Source organism: Elgaria multicarinata, chromosome 10 (genome assembly GCF_023053635.1).
Source record: "Elgaria multicarinata webbii isolate HBS135686 ecotype San Diego chromosome 10, rElgMul1.1.pri, whole genome shotgun sequence".
Lineage (NCBI taxonomy): Eukaryota > Metazoa > Chordata > Lepidosauria > Squamata > Anguidae > Elgaria > Elgaria multicarinata.
The window spans coordinates 49,045,904-49,071,272 of NC_086180.1; the positions used below are offsets into that span (position 1 = coordinate 49,045,904).

At 38.2% G+C, this 25,369-nt stretch overlaps 2 protein-coding genes across 6 annotated transcripts in view; one reads left to right on the top strand and one right to left on the bottom strand.

Moving 5' to 3' along the window:
* The window catches only part of DCLK2 (doublecortin like kinase 2), a 94,386-nt gene extending 84,947 nt beyond the window's left edge, over positions 1-9,439 (top strand). For 2 of the 3 annotated variants that reach the window (XM_063136444.1, XM_063136445.1), the window contains 3 exons: positions 1,606-1,686; positions 2,362-2,478; positions 8,986-9,439. In XM_063136444.1, coding sequence (XP_062992514.1) covers positions 1,606-1,686; positions 2,362-2,478; positions 8,986-9,201 — 414 coding nt within the window. In that variant the 3' untranslated portion in view covers positions 9,202-9,439. The remainder of the gene's footprint in view (positions 1-1,605; positions 1,687-2,361; positions 2,479-8,985) is intronic. The other variant, XM_063136446.1, reaches the window with a different exon arrangement.
* Positions 9,440-13,188: 3,749 nt separating this feature from the next.
* The window catches only part of LRBA (LPS responsive beige-like anchor protein), a 424,729-nt gene continuing 412,548 nt past the window's right edge, over positions 13,189-25,369 (bottom strand). For all 3 annotated transcript variants that reach the window (XM_063136108.1, XM_063136109.1, XM_063136107.1), the window contains exons 54-57: positions 23,903-24,004; positions 22,683-22,879; positions 15,161-15,312; positions 13,189-14,755 (exon numbers count right to left, since the gene is read on the bottom strand). In XM_063136108.1, the coding sequence (XP_062992178.1) occupies positions 14,665-14,755; positions 15,161-15,312; positions 22,683-22,879; positions 23,903-24,004 (542 nt within the window). In that variant the 3' untranslated portion in view covers positions 13,189-14,664. The remainder of the gene's footprint in view (positions 14,756-15,160; positions 15,313-22,682; positions 22,880-23,902; positions 24,005-25,369) is intronic.

Genomic DNA, 25,369 nt, shown 5'->3' on the forward strand with positions numbered 1-25,369 from the left:
AACTAGTGTTATATACAGTGTTTTGCATCAGTTTACTGCTGTGAAAGATGCTTTGACTTCACTTTCACAATTTAAGCAACTTTTCTTTTTGTGATACACATGCATTGTTTTTGCTTGTCACTCATGAAAAGGAGAGTGGAAATTGCCATGGGAGCAAAAAAGAGCAGATTTGTATTTTGTCCTACTTTTTACTTTTAAGGATTTATACCTGCAGTTTACAACAGATTATAACCATAGCAAAGCAAAGCAATTAACTATCTTGTGGTCAGGAGGCCAAGAGAGATGATGGGAGGACTTAATTTATACATTTTATTAAAACATTTTTAAACTGCCCTTGATCATTGTGGTTCCTGGAGCAATGTTCAAAAATATAGCACAGAATACACTATAATACAAAAACAAATACGTTCATAATCAAGCAGGGAAGACTGTATAGATAATACGTATGAACCAGTTAAAGTTAAAATACCCAAGCAAAGAAAAGGATTTTGAGCTGGCACCAGAATGATTGCATTGTCACATCTCCCGGGGGAGGGATAGGCTCCATGGGAGGTTGTGATCAGAGCTTCGTAACAGGGAAGGCTCTCTCCCTTGCTGTCACATAATCTACCCAAGGTACTTGAAGAAGAGCCTTGCCTGATGATCTTGGGTCACAGGCCAGCTGATATAAGGAGAGGTCCAATTAGGTTTTTAAAGGCAAACTCGAGAATTGGGCCTTTCCATTTCTATTTAGCTGTAGCACTTACAATTCTGGCACCTGCATTCCCCACTAGCTGAACCTTCTGAGTCATCTTCAAGGGCAGCTGTCATACATGAAAGCATTCCAAATTACCAGAGCACAAACCACTGTGGCCAGACTATCATTGTCCAGGAATGGTTGTAGCTAGTGGATGAAGTGAAGCTGCTAAAAAGCACTCCGAGCCACTGAGGTTACTTGAACCTTAAGCGACAAAGCTGGATCAAGCGATGCACCTTCTCCTTCAAGGGAAGTACAGCCACATATAGAACAGGCTGCACACCCAATTCCCAAACAGTGACCCACTCACCTACACAAGCCTTGTCAGGATTCAACTTCAATTATTGGACCTCATCTAGCCCATTACTGATACTCAGCACCTGTACAATCTCACTTAACTCAGATGATAAAGAGAAATAGAGCTGGGTGTCACCAGTATATTGATGACACCTCATTCCAAATCCCCAGTGGCTTTGTATGTATGTTAAAGAGTAAGGGAGAATAAGGTGGTAAGAAAAGGCAGCAACATGTTTTTTAAAAGGGGGTAGATGAATTTGAGGCATCTTATTGTTGTTCACTTAACATGTTTCCTTCACTAGCTGTGTATGTCCTCTCTTCTGTGCTGAAATGAACAGCTAAGAATAATTCTGCGAAAGAAAAAAATCATTAATTGGCAGACATATTTACTGATAATCTCAATATATTTGATGTGGGATCTTTGACAGGCTATGGATTGAAAAAATGTACACTCAAAGTCTAGAAGGTGTGAATCACGGGGGGGCGGGGAAGCCCTGGTAAAAGCAACCTTCTATTTTAATATGACTATAAATTGTGTCCATACTTCTGTTCCTTTTTTATTTACTTTTCAGGAGTTAATTAGTCTGATGTTACAAGTGAATGTAGAAGCACGATATACAGCAGCTCAGATTCTCAACCATCCCTGGGTGTCGGTGAGTAAATACTTCTTTGTACTTGCATCTAAATAAAATTCTGAAGAAGGTAACCATGTGTTCAACACTAACTGAAATGCAATTGGAGAGATCCAGGAAGTATCCTAACTTTATGTTGCTGTTCTGAAGCCACCACCACAGAGGTGATGTTTGTATCTCTGGTGAAGAAGCATACTGAGAAGCATCTCCATCTTATAAATCAATAGCACAGCAGATCTCTGTATATAGCTATCGTGATTAGTAACCGTTGATAGTCTTCTCCTTCGGGAATTTTATCTAACTGCCTTTTAAAGCCATCCAAACCCAGATGGCTTTAGACCCACGGTATCTAATACACTGCATAGTATCATAGCAGTCTTAAATTTACCCACATGATGCCATCTAAAACCTTCATCAATTTGGATATAATCATGGAGCACAATCCAGCTGAAGTTCAGCATATGCTTTATTACACTGAAATCAGTAGGACTAAAAAGGGCATAGCTCTCGCATTGTAACCAAAAGAGCTTAAAATGCTTAATTATAGTTGAATCATGCCTCAACAGTCATATACGGCAGACAGCACATTTTGTGGAAGATTTTGTATACCGACAAACTTCCCATTCCACTTCAACAAAAATTAGTTGTGTTGCTTTGCTAAGAGGTAAAATGTGTTATCTTTTTTTCATTGTAAAGGATGATGCCTCCCAGGAAAATAATATGCAAGCTGAAGTAACAGGTAAATTAAAGCAGCACTTTAACAACACGCTACCCAAACAGAATAACCCAACTGCAGGGGTTTCTGTCATCATGGTAAGCAAGTACATTATTTCCATTAATTATTTTACTAATTACTATTATCCAGCTTCCTTCCCCCCCCCCCTTTGAGAATGGCAATTGTAAAATTCTTCCATTGAAAAATAGCAGTGCACATTTATGGTTGTGGCTCTTTCCCCCTGTACATTGGTTGCATTTTTAAGAACAATTCTTTAAAAGGACTTGTCAAAATACCTCTTCATGTTGAGATTTTCTGTTTTTAAATTGTGGAATTTCATGTAAAGCAAACAGTTCTGCACTCTATAAGTCATCTGGAATCCTTCAGCATAGTTACATAGAATGTTTAACTCTTACACCTATGCTATAAAGAATTTTTGTCTCATGAAATATAGCCTTTTGGCAGTGAAGTTCTTAAAGATGCTATTTATGTTAGCAGTCAGCTTTTGTTTGCACTGCTTCACTAATGCTCAGCACCAATAGGCATTGCCATGTCAACAGGGTGGTTGAACTAATTTTATTTTGAGGGAAAAATACTTAGAATTTGTGGAAATAATTATTATGTTGCTTTACTCTCTTGCTCCATACCTCTCATGGATATGTATATAAACAAATGTGTGATGGCTTTAAAATCAGCATTTTGTTTTAGTATAAAATACAAGAGTAGAAAAATATACAATTTTATTTTAGGCTGATACTGTTGCTTGCATTTCATTTGACAGTTTGACTTGACAGTCTGAGGGACCTCAGAACTCAATATTTGTATTTTTGAGACTATGGATAAACCTGAAGCAGAAACCTGGTATAATAAAATACATTACTACGTAGAGTGGTTTTGAATTCTAATTTAACTGTTCGCAAATTTGCACGTCCTTTAAGCTTGCCTCCAGTCTTCAATATAATGCAGCTTCTGGCTTCTTACTGGTGCGCAGTTTTCTAATTCTTTGGCCTGATGGTTTGGCTTCTAGCTAATGAAGCACATCCCATACGTTAGTTATTTTAATTTCCATGTTTTTCCTACCATATCTCTTTCCCTGATGATTTACATCAGCTTGCTGAGTTGTATTAAATTAGGAGTTACATTTTAGTGAACTTGGTGGAACATACTTCTGAGTAAACATGTCAGGCTATTCAGTAATTAGAAGAATTTGGATAGTATTGAGGTAGTCAGTTGCTGCATTAATTTAAATAGGTAGCAAGGATCAAGACAATTTTATTAGGAAACCACCAATCAAATTTCATAAATGTTCAAGACCTATCTTCTAAGCTGAATGTCACACAATATAGACTCAGGTAGGCTTCCACTTTATAGGAAGTGACAATAAGCCTCATTTCCTGTTTCCATAGCTCATGTTTCCTGTTTATGTTTCCATGGTGACATATGAAAGAGAAGCTTGGGTGTCTCCCTTATTGTGAGATGTATGTTTTCCTAACCAAGGGACAAATTGCTCATCTTTCCCAGTGGGGACAATGGGGGGAGAATACATAATTTCCCTCCTCTCACCCAACCATAGATGTGCAAGTATGACACACATGTTCTCTTTTGGGCTTCCTGATAATATGCAGAGACGTCCCCAGTACATACTACCAGCGTTCTGGTCCTGTTACCACTGCTGTATCTTGACAAGTATGAGGTGGCCATTTCTGGAGGCTTGTATAAGAAATAATAAAATATAGGGTGGAATAGAGACCAAGGGATATATCAGAATAAAGTCTTCCGTACCTTTACTTTTGGTGCTGATTTTTAATTTTCTTATTGTAACTAAACCCTATGATGTCTTCAGGGCAATTGGAAAAGTAAAGTTTAGGCTAAGAGCATATAATATGCAATATAATAAAATTACCTTCACATTTGTTTGGTGAGCATCCATTTCCTGTCTCCAAACCCATTCAGATTAATTTCTTAATTCATTCTAATTCATTCCCAATTTTGTATCATAAAACACTTATTTCACTGAAATTTTGCGCTAAGGCAGACAAGGCCCTCATGTGGTAGAAAGATGGAATTGCATTTTAAAAAATATGGTGTGCTGTTTTCCCACCACCACTACCCCGCCCCAGACATTGCATTGTCATTTATTGAAATAGTTTTAGTGCTGCTTTTTTAATTTCAGAATGGGGTTGTTTACATTTATAAATGTTGCAATGCTATTGGTTCTGCTTCAAGTAAGTCTAGTGTCTGTCCCTTGCTTTCTTCTTTTGCTTCCTCTCCCAATGCCTGCATTGCTTTCCTCTGAGTAGGTCCAAGGCAATGGTATGTACTAATTACAGTGCTTTTTTGCCACATTAAAATGTTCTTTTTGAGTTTGAAAGAAAATGAGAAGTAATCTGTAGCAGTCTGGAGTGGGAATGTCTGTCCAGTTACGCAGAAAAGGCATGTTACAAGTTTTCATTGCATTTACATGTTTGCACCATTTGTACCATCCAGTCGTGTATTTGGCTGCAGATTCTTTAAAAAATTCAACTTCATTTATGGCTTTTGGCTTTTTTTGCAGAAAAGGAAGCTAGGGCTCTTACTAGGGGAGATCCCAAATCTCCATTAGCACTCCCAGCATTGTCTCATGGACATGCATTTCTGAGGACATCCTCTAAAGTTGTCAGTGTTGGACCACACATTCACTTATTTCTGTTGAACCTGTGGTTAACTAGTGCAGCTTTATACCTTCAGCAAAATTAAAGCTTTTCTGAACTGTATCACTTCAGGATGTAAAATATGTGGGACAAGATTATATGTTTAAAATTCTCCCCAAATTGGAGTGGAGGAATCTCCTTACTTCTAATATTCCAATTTTGTATGGGCAAAGGTCCTTCTTAGCTTCCTTCCCAATAAGCTAGTTGTGAATGTGCAGGGATTAATTGTGGGTAATCAAGCAAGTGCCACTCCCCTATCTGAAGCCTGGTCTAGCCTGTGACACATTGTGTATGGAGTGGTGGCAAACAGCAAGAAGAATGTTGCACATACAAAATATAACTTCTCTGCCAGTTAATTTTCAGGAAATATTCATATCCATCTACTGCTAGATAATGCCAGTGTTTGCAAATAAGTTTAAACGCTTTCAATGTTGCTGCATCAGTATTAAATATTAGGTGTTTAGAAGTTGAATTGTAAAGCATGTTGCACTTCAGTAAAAGTTTCTGGTTTCTCTTAGGTCAAGTTAACATCAGTCCTTCACCCCACTTTAAGGAGAAAGGGATGCCTCATAAAATTTAGTGTCTGCACTTAACATTCCCTTTAATCTAATGGTCACAGTAATTATTTTAGAATCTAATAAGAAAATACTGGATCCCATAATCTAGAATTTTCAAGCCCTGTTTGTTTATTTATTTACTTTTATATACCACACCACATTTAAATAGATTCCAGAACAGTAAACATAAAATGAATAAATACCATACTAAAAAGTTTTTTAAAACAGAATACCAATAAAAACCATGGCTGGTCAATCAAGGAAGGCTTCTTGAAATGAAGATGTTTTCAGAAGACACTGAAAATAACACAATGTTGTTGCCTGGCTGACCTCCAGAGGCAGGGGGTTCCACAGCAAGGAGGCCACCAGTGAGGTTCCCTCAGCTAAAAAGGGGCATCTCCTGACAACACCTGAGCTGCTGCATTGTCTACTAGCTCCAGCTTCTGACCCAGCCTTAACGGCAGCCCCACATAAAGTGCATTGCACTAATCCAGTCTTGAAGTTACTAGCACCTGTATCACTGGCCAAGCTATCCCTGTCCAGGAGAGGGCACATCTGGCAAACTACTCAAAGCTGGCAAAAGGTACTTGGAGCTGCCCCTTGGGAATCCAGCAGCAGTGATGGATCACCTGGACCACTCACCCACATGGCTTCCATCTTGCCAGGAATCAGCTTCAGTTTATTAGCTCTCATCCAGCCCATCACTGTGTCTAGGCACTGATCCAGTGCTTGTACAGCCTCACCTGATTCAGATATGACAAGGAGACAGAGTGGTGTGATGGCACTTGGCTCCGAATTCCCTAATGACCACTCCCACTGGCTTCATATAGATGTTGAACAACATTGTGGAGATGATCGTATCCTGCAGAACCCAAGAGCTCAATTGCCAAGGGCCCAAGGAACGGGCATCCAATGTTATTCTCTTAAATTAACTCCTTCAGTTAAGTTACTGGAACCCCTGTAACATAGCCCACTGAGTCAATCCAGGAGAATACTATGGTCAATGGTAACAAAAGCCAATGAGAGATCAAGCAGAATTAATGGGGTCACACTCCCTGTACTCTCCTGATAAAGGTCATCTATCAGGGCAACCAAGGTTGAATCAGTCCCATAAGCAGGTTGAAACCCAGACTGGAATGGGTCTAGATAATCAGTCTCATCCAAGAATTCCTGCATTTGCTCCACCATGACCCTCTCAAGTACCTTCCCTAAGAAAGGTGTATTTCTCAGTAGTTATCAAATAACATTGGATCCAGAATGGGTTTCTTCAGGAGTGGTTGCACTACTGCCTCCTTAAGGAAAGCAGGAACCAAACCTTCAAGCAAAGCATTTACCACTCCCTGGACCCACCCAGTCATACCCCCTCAGCTAATTTTTAATAGCCAGGAAGGGAAAGGATCGAGGGGCACAAGGGCGGTCGCATTGCTGCAAGCACAATGTACACATCAGCCTCCAGAAACTGACATTAATCCCACAAAATTGGGCACATGGAGGCATCAGACACCTCGAGTGGAGCTTCGCTAACAGCAATGCAGCACTTGAAAAAGGCATTGATAAAGCGATGCCAATTGTTCAAATAAAATCCTTTTTCTTCACTTTCAAAAGCTGCAACAACAGAGTATTACCAATACAACAGCTTTTAAAGAAACACTTAAACTGACTTGCATTTGATATGATTCAAGGAGGGAAGAAGTGAGATGTGAATTACCAAAACAAAACCCACATTGATTTCCCTGTAGATGAAGCATGAGAAAATTCCTTCTCAGCTCTCAAAGGAAGCAGCAACTAATTTAAAATTATTATTATTATTATTATTATTATTATTATTATTATTATTATTATTATTTATATAGCACCATCAATGTACATGGTGCTGTGCAGAGTAAAACAGTAAATAGCAAGACTCTGCCGCATAGGCTTACAATCTAATAAAATCATAGTAAAACAATAAGGAGGGGAAGAGAATGCCAACAGGCACAGGGAAGGGTAAGCAGGCACAGGGTAGGGTAAAACTAACAGTATAAAGTCTGCACAACATCAAGTTTTAAAAGCTTTAGGAAAAAGAAAAGTTTTTAGTTGAGCTGGCTTCCAACCCACTATTTGCCTAAATATACCAAAATTTGCTCCTATAAGGTTGCAAATCTTGCCCCTGCCTCTACCCACTGGGCCAAATGACTTGATTACCTGATTAGGCTAATAAGTGTGTGGAACAAGATTAGACTTTGCAATTAATGGGAAGATATTGTGCATCTGTACTTTATGCCAGGAGGACAAATCAGGGGACTCAAAGCCAAATAGAATGTATTCTGCTTGTTACCATAATGATTTGGAGTGCGTTCATACTACCCCCAGATTTTTAAGCAGCTTAATTTGAAACTGCAAACACTGGCAAGATCAGTAGTAATTCCTGATATTACAGTAGCATATTCTCTACCAATGTGATTTCAGGAATCAATGGGAAACCATACTTGTCTATGTTAGCTTTTACTCAACGAAAGCTGAGGCTGCTCACATTGGAAAAAAAGTATTATGTGCACCACAAGCATTCTTTTTTAAAAATAATAATAATAAGTACAGTATTTTTGCAAGCATGCACATGTCCAGTTTGATATAACATTAACAACTTTTGCTACTTTTATTCCTTTATAAAACAGAGCTGGGCAAAAGCACTTTTCATGAGTAGATCTCCATTCATGAAAGGTGCATCTGTCCAGTTTTTGGTGATTTCATACTACAGTCCACTCCATTCAGCAGGGTCACCCAACCATATGTGCACCATTTGCAGGGCTCCTATTCGGGGGGAGAAATCCGCTTCTGCCAGCCCAGTTGCAAAAGCCAAAATCTGGATACAAACCACTGTATGTTGCTGGTGTGGGATTGGATCCACATCTAGATTCACTGCCCCTTTTTCATTACCATGTTTGAGTTCTGTTGAACGAGCTGGATATCTCTTGATGCAAATCAAGCATCAGTTGTGTGCCACTATAGCTAGACCAGAGTCTGAGTAAGGCATGTGTTTTACCCATTTTTATTTTTATTGTTTGCAACCATGCATGTGTGCTTTTTCCTCACCAGACTGGCAAATTAATTTTTTTGTTTTAAGCAATTCATTAAAATTGATCTCATTGGCATTACGATAGCATGCTTTTAATACAGTTCTTGTTCTCTGGGTGCTATGCATGGCAAAAGCTAGTCTCCAAAACCACCAACAGCAACCGTACATTTGGAAAAAACCTCTAATGTTACTTCTCCTTTTCATCAGACTTAATGCATGCATTAAAGGGTGTGTTTTGCTGTATGTTGTTATATATGATCGTAGTAATTAGTCATGTGATTTTTTCAAAAATTTACATTATAGAACACAGCTCTAGATAAAGAAAGACAGATCTTCTGCAACAAGCGCTGTCAGAACTCTGGTCAAGCTGCTGTGAACCAAACCACCATGATAAATGCTGCAGATCATGAACCTCCTACGGTTGGTCTCAAGGCGTTATTCCCTGCTGCTTCTGAGCCACTCAAACTCTCTACATGCCCAGTCTCAGCATGTCATGATGCTACTGCAGGATTCATTTAAGACAAGTTCCACTCAAGCCCACTGCTAGGTCAGGAATCTATTCGCTATTATTCTCTTGCCCTCACTACTGTAGTTTGTTCACATGTTTGAAAAGAATAGTACGTACAGTAGTTTTTAGTACTCTGGCCATTACGTTTGGAAATTCTTATCTTTTTTTAAAAATAGTGTTAAATATAATTTCAAACAACATTGGAATGAAAATGAATTAATCTTCTCTGGTGCTAATTACATCTTGATATACAAAGTTTAAATACGAAGAACTATTAAGAGGCCTCACCCAGTAAACTCTGGGCTTAAAATAAAAAATACCAGAGAAGAAAACTAGGAAGATCTAATTATTCTTTTATGCTACTTTAGAGTTCAGTTCTGGAGTTACTCTGAAAAGGCAAGGCTGGTCCCAGTGGACAATCTGTACAATATTGAAAAGAAAGTTGTGTGAGTAAGAGCGAATGTATGAAAGGGTGGGGTGGTCTAATTATTAAAAGTTTTGATTTGAAATTAAGGTTTAGGTAACCTAAACGTTCCATATCGAAGTGAATACAAAAATAACACAATCATGGGCCAATTGTTTCTCTTCCCATTTTGGGGAGGCTATGAAGACTACAGTCAATTAAGCTTTTTCAGTCATTGTTGCTCTGCACAAACTGCCTCCTGCCTCCCATTCCCTGTCATTAATGTTTACAAACAACAATGAAAATTGTCTGGAATAGAAAGTTTGCTGCATGTTGCTTTACTGAAAATGGAGCAGTATATTTAGAGCAAGCTAACTAAAACAATAAACCACTGAGCACCAACACAGACTAGTTTTGCCATTTTGTTTTTTCATTAGCCCACTCCTTATAACTTCAGAAGGAGCTGAAATATTTTGGGGAGCAGTGATGCTGAAAAGTGCAGCTGAGCATAGATGGAGTTGTATCTTACCTTAATGCTTGTTTCAATATTGTATGTACTCTGCTTGTTTCCTTTTGCTCCTTTTTAATAATTCTGGATCATTTTCTATTAGCCTTTACTTTACATTAGAACTATAAGACCTGCAATAAATATTCTTCTTGAAAAGAGTAAGTAGTAATTTTTGAGAATTTAGGAAGCCAGTCCAATGTGGCTGCTAACCTTGATTTCCTTTTGTCCTACATGCCAATTATGTTAGCAGAGCAGACAATGTGGATCTGTCAGGGATGCTTTAGGGTGGATTCCTGCACTGAGCAGGGGGTTGGACTTGATGGCCTTGTAGGCCCCTTCCAACTCTGCTATTCTATGATTCTGTGATTTGATTCAAATAAGGCAAGACAGCCTTTTGTACACTGAACTCTGCAGCTACAGGGGTAAGTCCTGTTGAACACAGTGGGACTAATTTCTAAGTAAACTGCTCTCGCTCTAAGCTTTCAGTCCCCAAATGTGATCAATTTTTTCTTACAAGGAGGTGGCAAACATGTCTCCACTCAAATTGCATTGGGAGCTTGCATTTTCATGACAAAGTGGCTGCAGAAACTAAAGAGTTGTATTTATTTTTGGTTCTACTCTACCAAAACTAAACTTAAGCGCTGAATGGTCCTTCAGTAGGAGTTGGGTTTATCTGTGCCCCATTCACACATTCCCGTTGTAAAATTAGATACACCATGGTAGCAAAGCAGTCCTGCTAAGTTGCCAGGGAACCACTCTGTTAAAGCCTTAATCTGTTTTTGAAATAGGAAATTAACTAAGGGCAATCACAGAATAGCTGCTGAGGTCAGTAAATTTCTGGATTTTCTGGTGGTTCTTTCAAACAGCCTCTGCAGTTCTCTCACCATCATAGTGGAATGTAATTTTTCACAACTCCTGTTTGCTTCAACGCTTGTGCAGAAATGGGATTCCATAAGATTGTACCAAAGATTACAGGACAAGAATCCAGTGAGTAATGTATGGCTGAATTTTTGTATGAACAATTTTTCTCACACGTTTCAGTTCTCCTAAACCTTTGGAGCTCTTGTGTGGTCTCATGGGGAGGGGGAGGGTTTCTGCTATTACCCTCCACATGTTTGATAGCAATAGTGAAGGTGGTGGGGTTGGGAGCAAGACTAATTATGTGATGACTTACCCAAAACAGTGTATGTAAGTATTACTGCAGCTTGGTGGAGATAATGCTGTGATGCTGTTTTCAGTGTCATCTGTATGGCAAATATAATGGGTGCTTCAGTCCCGACATCTTTTTCCAATAGAGATAGATAATCATGTTAACTCTACCACTGCCATCCCATACCAGTGGTGAACAAAAGAAGCTACCTTAGACAAAGTCAGTCTATTTTCCACCTAGCTCACTATTGCCTTTACAGTCACAAGCCAAGGACTTTCCCGTTACCTGGTGGTTGTTGGTTTTTTTTATTAGTTTTATTTTATTTAAAACTGAAGATGAACCTGGGACGTGCTGTTTGTCAAACTCTGCTATATCATAGAATATAATCAAATCAAGCTGGAATAGTAACACTTCAGACATATGTAATCAGTTTTCAGTCAACATAAGATCAGGAAAAGTACCATAAATATATTGAAGAAATGATTCTGTAGCTTAGATTTGTAGTGATACTGGATTAATCAATAGTGTTGGTTATCTAAATGCACTGACCTAGGCAGAATGAACCTTATTGTACACTAGCACATTTAATACCTAGGATTTTCTAACTTCAGTGTTAATGGTCATACAGTGCTTTGTAATCAAATTTACTGAAAGCTTTTTTTCACTCCACTCTTTATGTTTCAAGTCTTTGAAGCTATAGAGTTATATTCAGACAGTTAAAGATTTTCTACCTTTTCTCCCCAATGCCCCATTGATTTTAGATGTTAGGAAGAAACTGAATCCAAAGCTATTCTAGTTGCTTTACTTTTTAAACTTTTTTAAAAAGGCTTTCATTGACTGGGTTCACACAACAAGATTGAGGGTGGGTTGCCACTGAAGCGTGGGTTGAAGTATTGGGTGAAACCTAGTCACACTAACACACCATGGTTTGCTAACGACAAACAATCCACAGAGAGATACCATGGTTTGTTGCTGGGTTGCAAACTGTGGCTTGGTCATGGTTAACTTATGGTTCAGCAACAACTCACATTCAACTTGCACCCAACCTTGAGTGTGAGTTGTCATGTTGTGTGAATCCAGACATTGTTCCTTGCCACAGGGGAGGGCAACGTGTGGCCCTGCAGATGACGTTGGGCTCCAACTCTCATCACCCCCAGGCATCATGCTCAATAACTAGGGGTGATGGGCATTGTAGTTCAACAATATTCAGTAAGCCATCTTTACCCAAACCCTGCATTAACAAGAACCATTAACTTTCCTATTAAAGTATTCCTAGGTTGTGGGCAATTGGCATATTGTGTGTAAGTACAGAATCTTAAACCTGAATTTTATTTCCTACATTGGACACTGCCTAGATCTTCTAAGGGACAGAGGAGGAGGAGAGAGAATTGTTCTATTCATTGACTCAAACCAAATACTTTTGAAATGTGTTCAGTTTCAAATACTTGCACCAATGGGAAGAGTGCATTTTAAATTGTCTTTTCCTTCTCCATGTTTTGCTAACAAAACCTTTTATTTCTAAGGAGTAGAATTTTTTTTATCTGAAAGTTGGTTGCTCAGTGTCCTAAAGTATTTCACCATTATCCATATAAGCATTTTATTAGAACTCTGGGCTAATCTGATGTTTTATGTAATTTACAAATTTAAAAAGGCTCTACTACTTCGGGAAATACACATCAAATGAGTGAACAATTACCCACATGCAAGGCTATTCCATCAATTGCATGGAGTTTAGGTCTGAGTTACGACAAGTGTAGTCATAAACAAACCTCAGGGCACCTGTAGCAGTGACCAGGTCCAAAACAAAAGTCAACAAGGAATTACGGAACCAACTTTTAAAATGAGTTACAATGTTATCACAAAGCTTATGTTTTCCTAAGGGGCAAATACTTTGTTTTAGATCAGAAAGATAAAATTTCACTGCAATGAATGATACATTAAATTACAAATGCATTTTTATTTAATTTCTTATTTCAAACTGAGTTTTTCCCCTTTCAGATCTTTACGTAAAGAGAGAATAGTTGAATGCTAGGAAAAAAGCAACAATGGGAACTGCTTCAACTAAGCAGCTGAAGAAAATTATATACCAATATAGATATGGAATGTAAGTTTCAAATCTTAATAAAGCACAACATACAAAGTAGTTATTTATGCAATACAGACCTACAAAACAATACAATTCCTTTCACAAATATTTTCACAGAATTCTGCACAGCAATCTTGTAGAAAAAGTAGAATTTATGCAACAGCAAAATAACATGGTCAGTATAAATTTAATTTCCTAACAGTTGGACGAAAGGGCATTCTGTATTGTCATCATGATTGGACCAAGGACTAAAAAGTACTGGGTCATGGCTTGTGCTACACAGCTCTCACAAGCTGTGTTATAATGGAAATAAAAGCTTTGCCTCCATATTATTATTACGATTTTATTGTTTATTACCTTTCTATACCACCTCCATAGTAAAAACTGTCTGGGTGGTTTACAAAGATTAAAAACATTAAAATAGCATCTGTAGGCAGAGTTGTAATAATCTTCTGGCTCCAGCCTAATTGTTTTTAGGCAAATAGGAGGTTTTTTCTGAATCTGCACATGATTTTAAAAGGTATAGAAGTTGATAATGGAAAGATACATCCAAAGTCCTTGAAACAAAGCTTGTTTTTGAGGAACTAAACACATTTGAGTATGCACTGAAGAACAGACAGGGAGTGGGGAAATAAGGGCTTGCATTTGATATATCAACTCTGCTGCTGATTTCTTCAACTGCACAACAAAACAGCAAATGGGCAAGAAAATCCACAAACTAATAATCTAGACTCAGAAGCATGCTTGATCAATTACATTGATGGAAACAAAACCACGTTTATATAATTTAAATATTCTTGATTCCCAGAAATTCAGTGCTTGAAATAGTACAATCATTGTAAAGGTACAAGACAAAAACATGGTATGGGTAAGCCCAGTTTAAAATACCAGTATTATAACCAAGGTCCGGTATTATAACCAACTTCCATTGTTAAAATCAAATATTCCCCAAGATTATAAAGATTTACATGAGAAACATGTTTCATAATATAGCTAGTACAAGATTTTTAGCCATCTGATTTAGGTCTCTTCCCCATACATGGATCAAAATAGACTTACTATGACTAAAAATATAGATTTTCTTTTTAAGCTACAGAACCCCAGCAGCCATTTTCTGCTTATTCCCCTCCCTCCAACCCCAAAGTCAAGCAAGGTCTACAAAAATAGCAATTAACTTTAAAAAATAGCATCTCCCAGCAATTTTAAGTTACATTCAGATGTTATATTAACTATTTATAAGAATTGAGGCTCTGGTAAGATACTGAAAAGAGATTTGCTAGTCTTCATCTGAGAGCTGCTGCATATGATGGTCGGCTTAGTTCCAACATCAGTATCTGGTTTGGTATTCATGATGCCACCTGTTGAAATCATTGTAGAAAAGCACTATGCTACCAGAAGCCATGCCTGTCATGATACACCTGTGAAGAAAAAAGAGAAAACAAAAATCAAAGAAAAAGCTACAGTATCTTTATGTAGAGGTAGCATTTAACCGCATACATAATTTACCAGCATTAAACTAAAATGGCTGGAACACTCCCAAATATTTTTTCTCAATAGAAAATAAAATTTATCTGGTAGTGGACATCATTTACTTGTTTGTTTGTTTAATTTCATTTCTATACCGCCCAATAGCCGAAGTTCTCTGGGCAGTTCACAAGACTTCTGAAGAGACTGTAAATTCAGCAACAGTATAGCATTTGATCAAGCTGCTTTCTCAGTGGTACTTTTTCATTTTTATCCTTGTTAGCTAGCTCATCTGCACTGAATGAAGCCAATCAAAAATGGTAGCATTAGTAAAGGACACTACACTGACCAACTCTCACCTTTGGTCATACGAAAGAGCCATAGAACGGATTCCAGCATCACAACCAGGATAGGCAAAAAGTTGCTTGAGGTCACACACTTGCCATACCATAACAACTCCATTGTCTCCTCCTGTAAGGAGGTACTGTCCATCCCGGCTCAGCTGAATTGCCTAGAAAAGAGAAAGGTATGACTTCTATTAAAATAACAACTGTCACCATTCATTTAATTATTCCATTTCTTACCATTTAACAAGAAAGGATTCTTTTGGTAAAAGGTGGGATAAAACATAAAAATGCAATAGGAGGGAGAAAGGGAGTTGAAGGAGGAAGGCTGGGTAAAAAAATGACATAGTATAAAGTTGCAAATGTGATGTTTTATTAATTTGTTCTGGAATATACAAATTTAAAAATGAGCCATAAGAAACAACAGCACTTTTTATAAAATTCACACATTTTCCTCTTCCCATTCTTCTTGAATTCTACCTGTTAACTCATCTCCAGTATGCTGATGGGAATGCAGACTGATACTTTCTACAGTTGCTAATCCTTTAACAAATTTGCTTGTACATATGTGAATGTTTGGTCAAAGACAATAAATCCAATTCTTGTATGGCCAAGTCCAGAAATAAGATGACATCATGAATTCATCAGAAAAAATAGTGGAATTGCTGGTAGTGTTTTCATGCACAACAACTGCCAAATGGAAGGCCCAGTCGTATACCAAGAAGATTTCAAGCAGATGCTTGTTCAACTTGAACAAAAAGGGAACGAAGGAAATGTATTTCTATTTCATTTTTTTCCTAGATCGCTTGCTCCATTGCTCCCCACCCCTCTTTTCTACTTTCCTTTCTTTAATTTTGTCCTTGTAACTTAGGAAGTTCTTTCCCCATACCTAACCTAAATCATCTTCCTACTAATTTACACACATTGCTTGTTATACTGCCATGGTAACAAGCAACCATTTACCTTATGATTGCTATTTAAAAACACGCCACAAGAGTGCTTTAACCATGTAGTGAAGCAGTAGTCTGTAAGGCAATGCTCAGATCACCACAACTCTGGAATCTCTACATAACTGGCTACATAGCAAATTCAGATTACTATGTAGAATGTATTGAGCTGTCACCATAAAGTGAGTACATCTTTCCATCATTCATATCCATGGATAGGACAAAGAATTATTTTCCTTTCTGAAAACCTTTTATTAATTTGAATCCTGCCTTTATCCCCCAGCCCCCAACACTAAATTCAAATTCATTGCAATTTGAATTTTAAAAACTTTATCATTTTCACAGCTATTTCTGGATCCTTCCCAGCTTACCAGCACCTTTCTTGAATTCTAGTGCCCAGAAAATGAGATCTTTCCTACTGCTGAATAGGGTTGGACACTGTAATTTCTTAAAGCCTGAGATAGACATAGAAATGGTTTTTTAAAAAAAAAAAATATGAAGGTGATCTAAGAGGAATATGTGTGCACAATCATCCCTTTTCACTGATTAGTCAAATAGCTTATGTAGGGTTTTTTAGAGCAGAGATAAGAGGAAGACGAAAGAAACAAGTGTGTGTACATCATGGGAAATGATTCTTCTATCATATGAACAGCCATTGTCTTTCCAAGATTTCTAACCCATTTCTCCATGGCTGGAACTGGCTTCCAACATATTAAAATCCACAAGTCTAAAATAGCATTAGCTTTTTGTGTGCGCGTGCAGGTAACTTAACAACCCTTTCATGTTTTTAATCTGTCATTTACGACTTAATAGTGAACTGAGGTATTGAGTTTATTTATTTTAGACATATTATACTCTACCCTTCCAATATATTTGTATTGCTGGGAGCAACTTACAAAAAATAAACCAAACAATTCCATAAAACAAATTTTTAAAAACCCAGCAGCACAAAAACAGAACACACTTGATAGATAAAAACAGTCTACAAGGTCTACCACATAAAAATCGTCTACCTGGCAAGACAAAAGTTTTAACCAGTTGGTATAAAAATAAAACCAGAGTGGGAACTACATGGATCTCACAGGATTCCACAAACTGGGCATGGCCACCAGGAAGCCCCTCTCTCTTGTCCCAATCAGGCCCCAGCCTCTCCAATAGATGTTAGTGAATGGGCTTGCTGGTATGGGAAGAAGTGGTCTTCAGGTATCCTGAACCTGGAGGGCTGTTAGGGCTTTAAAGATAATTAACAATATTTGAACACTTGAATTATCCAGAAATAATTGGACAACCAGTGCACCTGTTGCAGAATAGGTGCAATATGATCCTATGACTAACATCCTTGATGTACATTGATGGTGCTATATAAATAAATAATAATAATAATCCTTACTGCTGCCTTCTGGGCCTGCTGAAGATCCCAAAGACTCTTTAAAGGTAGACCTTTAAAGTCCATTGTAGTAATCCAAGCTGCATGTAACTAAGGCATGCCAGGTCTGATCTTCTCTGGGCACAGCTGGCACATCAGTTTAATTGGGGGAAAGTACCTCTGGCCACAGCCACTATCTGGGAATCCAGCTAGAAAGCCCAATCTAGGCATACTCCCAAACAATGTACTTGACTTTTCAAAAGGAGTGCTCCCAAAACAGACTGGATCCCTATTCCAGAGACTCTGCTGACCAAAAGGCACTTCTGTCTCATCTAAATTAGGCTTCAGTGTATTAGCCCTTATCCAGTCCAGTTCAGGACATCAACACCTTCTCTGGTATTTGATGAAAAGGATAAATGGATAATTTTATATCCATACTAATATCAAGACATTCCAAATGGCCAAGGCATCAAACAGGAGTCCCCTTGCAATGCCTTCTGTAAATGACCACCAACGAAGGACTAAAACCATCATAAACTCCTAAACCCAGCCAATCCTGGAAATCCAAAAGGATACTGTGATGGGATGACATCAAACACTGCTGAGAGGTCCAGCAGAACAAAAAGGGGACTCTTCCTATCCCCTTCCAGCACGTACTCTACTAAAGCAACTAAATCTACCTCAGTTCCAAAACCAGGCTTGAGAATGGACTGAAATGGGATAAGATCATCTATTTCATCTGAGACCTTTGAAGCTGAGACACCACAATACGCTTAAGCATTTTATCCCAAAATGTAGGATGTGTGACTGGTCAAAAATTACCCAGCTTGCTTGGATCCAGAGAGGGTCCCCCCCCACACAAGGGGTCTCATGGCAGCTATCTCAAGACTGGATGGAATAAGATCTTCCTCTAAAGAAGTATTTGCTACTCTCCTTACCCACTTTGCCAGCCCTCCACCTGGCTGCTTTAATCAGCCAGGAAGGCCAAGGATTAAGCATGCAAGTGCTGGATCTCACACTTTCAAGGATATTATCCACATCCTTTGGCCACACAAACTAAAAAGTTATGACAACTGTATAGCCAAATGGGGCTATTGAGAAATAGGAGGGAGGTATCAACATACTGGGGGGGGAAGTCACAAGTTTTGCAGAAGAAGAAACAGTCTTTGGGTGAAACACACACATACACACACATATACTCAGCCCAATGAGGACTGAGTATACTCACTGGCCACAGAATGCCAAGTGTCTGTTGGGGTGGGGGGAGGAATGGAGCATCTTGAAAAATGGCATGTCTGTTTGAACAAGAGCCCTCCACATTGCAACATTTTGTTACAGGTCCAACTTGTCTTTGTTATGTCCCTTTCTTCTTCATACCTCCTATGGAATTCCCTGCCTCTGGAGGTCAGGCAGGCGCCAACTTTGTATTCCTTTCGGCGCCTCCTGAAAACGTCATTATTCCCGGAAGCCTTTCTTTAATGACCAACCACGGTTCACTGTACATTTTGCTTCTTTTAAAATCTATTTTAAAGCATTTTATTCAGTTTTTATTTTATTTTATCTTGTACACCACTCTGAAATTTTCAATGGGGAGTGGTAAATAAATAATATAAATAAATAATAAATACACTTGTGCATTTGGTTCTTCTTTGAAATAAACTAGACTTAAAAATTACCCTTATAAAAGTGTATGTTGTTATATTTTATTCAACTGATTTTGGAGATTTTGCCCAGTATAGTACTGAATTCTAGCTACATGCAAGTCACACTGAACAGTTAACAGTATAAAAAGTTTAAATATATAAGCTGGGATACAAACCACTACAATTAGTTCCATGTACACAAGATGGGCTTTTATTTGTATTTCTCTAAAACGGCATTCTCCCCCACCCCCAACAAGAGAAACCGCTTGTGAAATGGAGGGGGGCTCTTTGAACTGAGCCATATACTGTAAGAGTGCCCAGAATTTTTCATTTCTTCCTTTTCTTCAATCAGAACCCCAGTTAATTTCTTTGATCAAGTGGTTTCAAGCTCATAATTTACTGCACCTGCCTAGGCAAACCCATTTGCCCATTGTAAGCAAAATGTTTTAACACAGAGTGTGTTTTATATTATAAGCCCTAGGGAAAGAAAGCTGGTAACAATCTTTTTGCAGAGAAGTGTGGTTTTGAATTACTATTATGCATTCAGTCAAAAATATACTGTGCTATGGACACTAACATTTTTAACCACATCTCAATTAAATATGAGACAGCCAAAATCAGTCACTCAATACAAACTGAATTTTGCCTTAAAATGCAGTATGTCCAAACTTTATATCACAGTGGTTATGATTTCTTATTACAAGAACCAAAGAGCTGCTAGGCATTCTCCATATAAAAGCGAAACTATATTTGCTACACAGATGTGCTTAGAAGGTAAGTACATCAGTCCTGGGCACATTATACGTGGATAGATGACAATATAGACAGGGGGAAGGATGATGAAGCTGAGCCAGTAAATTGTTGAAAAGAAAATGCTAGGCTCATGATATCTAACAAACCAAGTACAATTACTGAAAAGATTATTCATTACAAGCAAAATCAATATCCATTTTTTTCTCATTTCACAAATGGCGATCTCCTAGGGGTATTTTTTTGAAATTGCAGCAAAGACCGTGACAAATAATTATTTGCTACAGTTATAAAATTCATCTGATGAAAATCCATTAACCTTATGGTTATGGTTCACTTGAGTGTTATACTGGAGGCTTTTTATCAGAGAACTGCTATGTTAAAAGGCAAATTAAAGCCATTAATCTTTAACTCTTCTACTACCAATGAATTCAGTGGGTTTCTGTTCTCTTGATTAAATAAAAGGTGGAACTTAAAGTTTTACTAATGTGGCATTCTACTAAGTCATCTAGATGTGGATGAGAAAAACACTGATAGACATATATGTATGTTGGGGGGGGGGGGCAGTCTGTCAAGATTTCAGTTTCCTAATGTGACTCTAGGCATCTAGCAAATACAGGATGCACTTATTCATAAGAATTAGGCTAGAGAAGATATTCAATTTAATGTTCGGATGTTGCCTCATTATGAAAGCTTTTTGGGATTTTACTAAGCAGTGATTTAATAATAACTGATCTTTCTTTCAATATATAGTTCAGATGCACAAACAGCCTTCCAAAGCGTAGAACTTAAGGAAAGCTCCATATTGTTTTGTTTCTAACTTACACTCCCTTGAAGAGTCTCAAACCTCAGAATCTTGAAAGACCATTATTCTTAAAAACCAGACCTGTCAGCCTGACAACATTGGTATAAAGCAGCAAGAGCCTGTTAGATACTTGACTTTTCAAAACAGACTCAGGAAAGAAAAATAAATTGGTTCCTTTGGGTGGAATAGCATGCTGGCCTTGTTTAGGATAGAATAACTTTAGTTCTCTGGACTGCCTGCCTACTTAGATTTAAGTTACTCATTAAGATATCTAAACACTGAAAGGCAGATCTGCTGTGATATGCTGTTAGCCTAAGTTCCACTGAGCAATACAATATTTAAAACAAAAACAGGTGGAAAGCGTTGATTAGACCCTGAGTATATCCAGACAGCCTAAAAGTTCTCTTGGTAGCATTTTTTTCGTACTTGTGTACAAGACAGTAAATTAGAAGATTAAACTGTCTGAACATAACAACTGAAAGCTTCAACTCTGTCAACATCCTGCAAGCCAAGCCCATAGTTATACAGGAAAGTATGCAGAAGAATTTGAGCAAGGAACTAAATTTCTACTTCCTCCACATATTCTATTTTCTACCAGCAACAAACCATGAAACTGTTGGACTCCAGTGCCTATGGGCAGAGACATTTTGAACACTCTTGTTTTAATCATCCTGTTACCACTTCCCTTGCAGCATGATAAAGTACAGAAGCTCTGGGGGAAAGTCTGTGGATTGTTTAAGACGAAAATTCATCTGGGACTGCTTGGGAAAAATAATAGCATGGTTTGTGTGTACTGCTGGTCCAGAGAGAACAGAATTTCCATTGCATAAAGCAACATTCCCGAAACCTTGAGAATGACAAATGCTGCAGAAATTGTTTTGGCCAGCAAGGAATTGCTAGATATTTTATAGATTTACTGGCCTAGTTGACAACATAATCACAGCAGAAAGCGACACATTATCAGCACTGTTACTATAGGAAAAAGAAAGTAAAATCACTAAGTACTGGGGGAGCTATGATAAGAAGATCATAAACACTTGAATGTGAATTACGAAAGGCCTGACAATTATAAAGCGAAGTATGAATTTATATTACTTTAAATACAGGTGGACATGTGAAATAAGTTACAGAAACAGCTAAATACACTTTCCCACCATATAATTTTTTCTGCAAACAATTAGAGCATGATCCTTCTCCACACAAGGGCACAGCTCCTGCAAGTACACCACGCCTACAGGGCTCAAGAGAGTCCTATTCTCCCCTCTCTACCTTGTGAATGCACATGTACAGACTACTACAGGGAACATGAGGTCTTCTATATCACCTGAATCAAGAATCCTGCAGCATACAGAGGGCCAAATAGGGGTGAAGCATCCATTCCCTGCCATGCTCTTGCAAGTGTCAAAGCAGGGGATGGGAGAAAGAAGGCAAACCTCTTCTGAGCCCTATAAGGATCATTCCTTGTGCAGGCATTATGCCCTCTTTCAGGAAAGGATTGTGTCCTTATTTTTATTTCTTTTAAGTGATGAAAATGCTCCAGGTTTACATTTTCTAATCCAATGCCAACAATATTGGCTAAGAAACACAAAACATTACCACAATGATTTCAAATGCCACATGAAACAACCAATTAACTAACTTGCTTCTCGGCGTGGTAACAATTGATTTACACTTAGTTGAGAGACTTAAATCTTAGAAGAACACATGATAACAAAGGTTTTAGGGAAATGTAAATGCATTAAAAATATTAATAGGTCTACATTTCACATGAAAGACTAGTTCCTTTAATAACTAGGAACAAAGTTAGGAATACATGTCTGAACGTCACTTTTATTTATTCTTATCAACACACACCCATCCACACACTAATCTATATTAAAATACACAATAACATAGAATATTGTATATTTCAGAGGATTCAAGTGAAAATGTGTTGTGCCTTCATTCCACTTCACATTTACTAATGTACTGCTTGAACATCAAGACGTTGAATTTCTAAAATGTAAAAATAAGACATGCTGCTCACCCTTATATTATCATCAGTTTCCATCGTGGCCTGCTGTTTCCCGTTCACACTGAATACACAGAAATGACCATTGTCATAGTATATGACACAGTGGCCCTCTCTTGATGCCTGGATAAGTTTTGCTTTCAGGCAGTTTTCAGGAGCGTCTAATGTCCTCAGTAGATCTCCATTCATAGAATGTATGAGGCATGGTCCTTCTGATGAGGGAGAGGAGGGGTGGGGGAAGCAAAACCATCAGATATTTGACATCGACTCTTTCCAGAAATACTAGCAAAGTAGGTCTGTCTTTATTGGATTAACTGTGATTGTAATAGGAAGATAAGCCAATTTATTTATTTGAGTTATGTCACTGGTCTTCCCATGCCCTAAGTGCAGTGGGGTGGGGGGAGGTGTGCATAAACAGCATATATGACGATGAGGCTTTGTAGCAAGTAGCTTGTGATGCTGAGCATAGGGCCTTGGTCCACCATCACTCATTCCTTTGACAAAGTGGTCTTCCTGCTAAACTAGATCTGACCATGGGTTATGGGGACAAACTAACTTCCCTACAAGAAATAAGGCTTATATCCATACATGTACAAATAACGTCATCTGCCCATTAGAGCTATTGCACTCTAAGGTATATGTAGTACGATTCTGAAAACATGAGATATCAGCCTTTAGAGATTGTTAAATGGAGAGGAGAAATTAAAACATTTTTTCACATTGCAAGCAGTATGGGAGGAAAAAAGATTTTCCAGAAGGATTTACACTACCATGGTAAGTGATTTCTGGACAAGCGCAGTAAAGTATAATTGCTGCAAATGACACATCATTCTCAAAATATATTCTCAGTATAAAGTATAAATATGTCTCTATAGAAACATAAAATGATAAGAGAGAGAGAGAGAGAGAGAGAGAGAGAGAAGCCATAAGGTGCCTATAGGAAGTCCACAAGCAGGACATGAGTGCAATAGCACCCTCCCTGTCCCATGACAAGTAGCCGGGATAAGAAGATAATGGGAGTCGTGGTGAAGTGGAAGAATTTTACATTTTTGATGTTTTTGCTAATCACTGGTATTTAGGGATAACAAAATGTAACTTTTCAAAAATTGCTGAAAAAAAGGGTTTCTTTTAAAAAAAAGTATAAATTTTACATATTCTAAAGAATATTGATCTTCAGCATTAAAAAATATATATTTCCAACCCCAAGTTTTAGAAAAGGCTGTAGCAAAACATACCTTTAGAACCACTTATTACCAGGCCAAGTTCAGCACAAATTGCAGCACAGGTAATCTCATAATCATGTCCCGTCAAGATGGCTCGGGGAGTGGCAGATTCACCTTCAAGGGGGGGGGGGGGGGAAACAAAACAAAAGATTCCTCAGTCACATATCATTAAATTATGTAGCTGTTTTAATGTTCTAGAGTTTTACTATTGTCCAGTTTCTGGGAACCAGGTTTGGAACCAAGTCTCCAACCTGGGAGCCCAAAAACCACTGTCCCTGCCCACTACCCCACCCTCTTGTAGCTGACGTGGTTCACACTGCACTGGCCATGTCTCCCCGCTCAGAAACAGAGCACACGAAGGGCAAAAGGGGGGCAGTTCTGGGGGAGGGGAGGGGATGAGACTGTGGAAGATGCTTTACATAACTTCCTTTCAGTTCTCCAGGCTCCTCCATCACCCCAAAACCACTTAGACAGCCAAAACTGCAGGGCAGCCAGAACATGGAGGAGAGGATCCCCTCCATGCTGCAGCCACCCTGCATAGGATAGTTGGCAGTCTCCAATTTCAGAGGCTGGTGACTATCCAGATAGGACTGTGCCCTTAATCTAGCCTTTTAAATTATATTGTCTTCATGTTTTATTGGCTGCATTTCACTTTGGCCTTTTTGAAGTTTCAAAATCACAGCCACTAGCTTGAAGGTAAGACTTACATTAATTCACATTAAAGTCCCTCTTTAGATCTACTTACACATGTAGGGCATTCACGAAATATGGTTGTGGCTGGACTGCTGTCCCTGCCTTGACATCATGTGCCTTGGCTGCCTGCCCATCCACCCACTCCAAACATCTGTGTGTTGAGTGTAAGTGTCTGTAAAGGATCACATATACATGAGCAGTTGCTCATGGGTAAGAGTAACATTACAGACACATGGATGTCAAGGGCCAGAGCCAGCAGTGCAGTTCCATTCTTACTTCAACAAGTGAGTACCTTGCGCATGCGTAGTGTGTGAGCACGATTGATCTTTCAACAGAATTTCAACTAATGACAGTATAACAGCCAATGTTCTACTGATAGCACAATTTTATTTTTTACTTCTTTTTTTACAATTACAATCCAATTATTCCAGGTAAGAACCATTTATTAGTAATAAAACGTGTTATAGATTTGTGGAATAGGTTTTGGTAAGTACATTCTTATGTCATTGAAAGCATTTGCATCATCATTTTCCCTCTGAAATTTAAGTTTAATTTAAGAACACAGGAGGCTGCCTGATACCATGCCAGGATTCCTGTTAATTTTAATACAAGAAACGCAATCTCCGACTTCAAATTATATTTTTATTTCACTGTATGCTAAACAAATTAAATTCCCCCACCCCACCAAAAACATAAATAAAAAGGAAACTTCAGACTACAGCATTTTAAAATAGCAGCTATACATTTTTTAAAAGGTTTTATTTCGTGGAAGGTTTGGCAAAATAC